We start from the raw sequence: 6000 nt of genomic DNA on the forward strand, positions 1-6000 counted from the left end.
TGATAAAGAAATACGCAAAAAATTTAATCTCACCAAGTCCACATGGCTTTTTTACAAACAGTTAGAGCTATGTTTGAAGTCTCACGGTGTTCCATTAGACAGACCAATTGAACACCACAGATACCACAAATTCTTCTACGAAAGAGAGACATCGAGAGGTTTTGTTTCAGAATTTTATCATCAATTACTAACGTCCTCGTATGAAACCCTCCAACTAGACTCTGTCTGGAGGAGGGATATACCAGACCTGGAAAATGACTTTGATTGGCAAGGAGCCTGGGCAAATGTCCGACTTACATCAAGGAACCCGGATCATCAACAAATCAATCTTAACTATATTCACAGGACATACTTGACTCCTATAAGACTGTGCCGAATGGGGCTTAAACAAGATTCCAAATGCACCCAATGTACAAATGGGGACGAAGGGACATTTATGCACATGTATTGGGACTGCTCACCAGTTAAGGCATTCTGGAAAGATGTGACCCAACAAATATCAAAACTCGTATCTTGGAATATACCTGTACACCCCTCGGTATTACTATTGAATGATGTTTTTGAGTTTGCAGTGAATCCACAGCTAAAGAGATTGGTTTTATCGGGTATCACAGTAGCCAAAAAGCTGATCGCATCACGCTGGTTTCAACTGGAAAAAATGTGCCGTAAAGTTTGGTTTCTTACATATCTCGATGTAATTTACCATGAAATATCTACAGCAAGAATTCTGGGTCTCAATGAATCCAAAATGTCAATGTGGTTAGAAGTGGTGGAGAGAATAAAAGCTAGCTTATAATGGTAGTGTCTGGTTAGGTGCGAGGGATAGTGGAGGTACTTCTCAAGGTGGGGTCCGGGAGGGGGGGGTTCGAGCTGGAGCATATGTGTGTAGGTTTTTTAGATAACAGGTATTAGGGGTATATCTTATATAAGACAACTAACTAAAATGTGATCTCATTGGATGTGCCCTGACAATTAATGCTTGTATATCTTATCGTGTGTTGTCATGTTTGTTTATATGTTTGTTTAAAAAATAATAAAAAAATAAAATACAAAAAATATGTTGCCACCATTGTTTTCCTCATAGATGGTGCAGCTATGTCATCGTCGTTCACAGTACAATGAACTTGGCTTATTTAGCCGCTCTAATGAGATGCCATTTTCATCTATTAAACCCAATCCTTGTGTTATTATCAGTCTCATTAGGCTTTAGAGACTTTGTTAGTGTTGCTCATTATTGAGAAATAATTATCTGTAGACCGCTGTCTTGGAGGACCATTGTCTTAATCAATTAGTTGATCAATTCCTGTGGAGAGTGAATTTATCTGTACTGAAGGCTCTCTCCAAACACTATTATTCTCGTGTATCCTATACATTGTGTTCTTCAAAAAAGACAAAAGATAAAAAGAAGAGGAAAGGAGAGGAAAGACGAAAGTCCTTGTTTCTACCATGAATGACACCTGTAGCATATTAGGCACGTTTCACAGAATTGGACAAACACTGAACCAAATATTAGTCGTGAAATTGATACAGGTACGTTGCATGCATGTGCAAGAATCTAATTAAAGCCAATCTGTTGTTTGTTTTGCAGGATATTGATGAGGAGATTGAAGCAGAGTACAACATCCTCAAGGCCCTCTCTGATCACGCCAATGTCGTCAAATTCTATGGAATGTACTACAAAAAGGACATTAAATGCGGGGACCAGTTGTGGCTAGTCCTCGAGGTAAGATCATAATCTCTTTGACCGTTTGTATTTCATCCCTCTGCGACTGTTACATCATATCCCTCCACCCTATGTTTATCTGTGTGTGTTAAGGAAAGAACAGGCCAATCACCATGGGGGAGGAGGGGGGGGGGCTGAACGAGAGGCCATGACCTCAAAGAAAAACAGCACCACGTCATTAACAAAACTGTCTGTGTGGAATAACAATCAACTATATCAGGAATGTCAATTTTAATATTGTACATGTCTTCTCATTTAGATGTAAAAACTAGCCAATTCTAGCTTAGTTTAACACATTCAGCGCCAATCACGAGTATACTCGTTATTGGCCGACAAGCATTTAGCGCCAATAACGAGTAAACACATTTTTAGATCCTTTGATCTTTTTCCTCTGATCCCCGTTCTAAATCATCATCCGGATCATTCTAGCCGTCCCTGGCTCGTTTGTATGTATACATTCAGTTCAGTTCAGTTATTTTTTATTTCAGGTTTTGGACACATAACAATGGTCATTCCATAAATCGCCAAAGTTTTACCAGCTGCTATTGCAGCATTGTCCAATTGTCCGAAAAGGGCTAGGGAGAAGCACTAGGCTTGTCGGGCCCTACCCCTGAAGACTTACGTTTATTTTATTTTATTTTTTTATTTACATACATACATAGTACATACATATAGTACACATTACAGTACACACATATAGTACACATTACAGTATAGTATACCTGCAGTACATAATAGTATATATAATAGTATATAGTACATAAGTGTATACAACACATATATAATGTGACATGAGATATATAGTACAAGATATATACAATATAATATAGTACCATAATATAATAGTATATAGTGTAAATATAGTTTAATATAATATACAAATTCATTATAATATGATTATATAATGTAATATGATATAACATGCAATACAGTATCATATGTTCTTTTTTTATTAATGTGCTAGCTCTTCTTCCCTTCTGTACCTATCGAAAATAGATTTTTTTTAGTCTAGATTTGAATTGATTTATGTTTTCACAATATTTTAGTTCATCCTCTAGCGAGTCTAGCCCATTCCACAGGGTGGCTACGTAACAGGAGATACACATTATTTTCAGGTTGGTTTTCATCACAGGTTTCAATGGTCCTCTGAGGTTGTATCCCCCCTCTTTATCCAGAAATTTGCTTGTTACATTTACCGGTAATTGATTATTTCTTGCTTTGTACATAACTTGCAGAGTTTTAAAGTTTACCATATCAATGAACTTCAAAATGTGTGATTGTAGAAACAGTGTGTGTGTGTGGTCCCGATATCCTGCATTGTTTATTACTCTTATTGCTCTTTTTTGTAGGATAGTCAATGTATTTATGGTTGTTTTGTATGTGTTACCCCATACCTCTGTGCAGTAATGCAGGTAAGGCAAGATCATTGCACAGTACAGAGTGTGCAATGAGTTGGGATTGAGGACATGTCTCACCTTACTAATAATTGAGATGCTCTTTGCCATCTTAGCCCTCACATATTCTATATGGGGTTTCCAGCAGAGTTTATGGTCTAAAATCATACATTGGAATTGCAATGCCGATTGAATATCACCAGGTGGCAGTATCATCTGTGTCTGAACTGGAATTGCATTGGCGTGGATACACATTTAATATTTTTTTTGGTAAGGGCTCCTTCTCCTGCTTGAACAGAGATTCACATTGATCGCCTCGAAATTCCGTTGCCTAAGCGTATTTACCATCGAAACATGTATAAACATATACACTGGTAATCGTGATGGCGATGCGATCACTTGGAATTATTCTTTTTGGAATACCTTCTGGCTAAGGTAAGGTATATTCTATGTCTATTTACCGAACCTGAAACGTGTTTTTCTAACGGTCACAGTTTTGTGTTTTACCGGACGTAAAACATGCTCGGCAAACACGATCATAGTTTTGAGTTAAAACGACCCCCCCCCCCCCCCCCCCCCCCCTTGATGATTTTGTGAAGGTACATATGTACATGTTATATACCTTTGATTTGGGAGTATTTGGGGTTTCAGGGAATCAACCAGAACGATTCGGGCTTATTGCACATAACACGTTTTATCTTGCGATCTATGGAAAAAGACTAGATTATCTTGGAAATGCGCAATGTTTAGCGTGTAATAAACAACAAACTACAGTGTGTAGAGAAACAAACTCTTTTTTCCATGTTGGACTACAAGTAGTGTCTGTCAAATGAGCCACACCATTGTCTCCACAGCTATAATACAGAACACACACACAGTTCTGCAAACATTGTGAAACACCGCGGAAATGACCATTTTAAGATGGCCTTCTAGCGGCAGAGATGGGGATTAAGCGTGGCGCTGAAAGTGTTAAGGGTTGTTTGTACAACATAAAAAGGTGAAATCTGCAATATGCACATTATTTATAAGACCCATTAGGCCTTGTGTAAAAAAGTCTTTACCAAGTGTGCATATTTTCCACAGGCTGCTGACAAAAGTATCCCGTGAGAGAAACATCTCGCTCCTTCCGGTCTCTGCTATGGTTGCATTTGTCTGGATTCAGCCCCTGAGTCACTCTCTGCTTGCCCCCCTGTAGATTGTAGATTTTGGATTCAGTTGTAACTTGCACAGCATGTCTGGCCAGTGGCCACATAACACAACACAACACAACACAACAACACACCACAACACACCATTTGGTGGACGCTTTTCCCCGCAGTGCCTCACGGTACCACAAGTGCATGCCTTTTACATTCTATATCTTAGCATGGGGGTGGCCCCGGTGGGAATCAAACCGCCAACCCTGACAGTGTTAGTGCCATGCTCCACACGTTGAGCTACATGACTACAGGCTCAGTACAGGTATGCAGCACAGCAGTGACCTGAAGGAGGCCAAGGCGTTATGTAACCGCTTTAAGCCACTGCCGCAGGCAGTCTAGAGGCCTTCACTCATGCACCACCTGGGGGATTTGTCAGGACGCTACTTAGCATGGTGGAGGCGGTGGAGGTCGGCGGGAGCTCTGCTTGTCTCCTGCTGAGAGAAGCAAAGCAGGGATTTCTGTTTCCTGTTTTTCTCCAGCTCCAACCTGGCAGAGAGGAGAGCAGAGCAGAGCCTTGAGATGTCTTGTTGTGCCTGTGTGCCGTATGGAATAATGTTATATTATATATATTATGATATATATATCCAGTTTTGGAATAATATACAAGTATGTATGCAAATTATTTGACATTTGTTCATCTGAATTGAACTACAATTCCAAAACTTTCCTGTAAACATGTTGTGACCTGTGTATTTACTATTTACCATGTGAAAAAAAAATAAAAAATTAGACATTTCCGTTTTCTAAGCAGATATATACTCTATTTCTATGAACTATTTTTAATTTAAATTTGTTGTATATATCTGCTTAGAAAATGAAAAAAATTGTCGGACTGTTGGGAACTAGGCTACACTGGCACACCTACTTCCAGTGAATGACGCTAAGCTAGGCTAACGGTGCGGCTGTTCCCTAAGCCTAATGCATGTACAGAGAAGAAAAGGGTATGTATCTGCTTGTCTAACTCCAGGGTAGATGGCAAATAAGCAAATTTCCCAAAAAGTTGGCGTGTTCCTTTAACACAGAAAAATGTACCCGCTGGTGTGAACGGGAACGACCGCATCTCCCCATGAAAATATTGACATTTTGCCGAGAAGTTCAAGGTTGACCTTGGCACCGCTGCTTTCCTCTGCATCTAAAAGACCGGCCTCCAGCGCCTTTCATATTTCATTTCCCGCCGTGGAGTTTTGTGAAATGTCAAGTTCCCTGACAAATGTGTAATGGGGGTCAACCTGCACAGAGGAACGTGTTTTCTGAGGTCACCTGGTAATTTGTGTTCCCACTGTGATAGAGAGCGGTCCAGAGCGATGCATGAGCGACGGGCTGCCTTTCTGAACTGGCCCAAGGGGCTTTGATAGAAAAACACACAAAGCAGAGTGTCACACCTGCTGTATGTCTTGTCCTTTGTTGCAGACACATAGCAGTGTATGTAGGTACCATATGCATGTTTATACCACTGGTTTGCCCACGGACACAACTGTACATGGACACAAGTATTAGCTACTTTATGCATCTGAATACTTTTGTATTAGTGTGTATTTTTTAAAACGAATAGGCTTATATTTGAGTCATATATACCCCTATTCATCTTATGTCCAAGAATAGGAGTAGCCTGATCTAGGATCAGTGCTTGTGTCACGTGAAACACACCTCAGTATGATTTATGAGCCAATCTGGTCTCGGATCA

General features: G+C 39.9%; 1 protein-coding gene across 1 annotated transcript in view; it reads left to right on the top strand.

Annotated features, from left to right (window-relative positions):
* myo3a (myosin IIIA) overlaps positions 1 to 6000 on the top strand; it is a 214712-nt gene that overhangs the window by 65752 nt on the left and 142960 nt on the right. The window contains exon 3 of the mRNA XM_084326257.1: positions 1589 to 1723. Coding sequence (XP_084182383.1) covers positions 1589 to 1723 — 135 coding nt within the window. The remainder of the gene's footprint in view (positions 1 to 1588; positions 1724 to 6000) is intronic.

This window comes from Notolepis coatsorum (assembly GCF_963971535.1).
Source record: "Notolepis coatsorum genome assembly, chromosome: 12".
NCBI lineage: Eukaryota > Metazoa > Chordata > Actinopteri > Aulopiformes > Paralepididae > Notolepis > Notolepis coatsorum.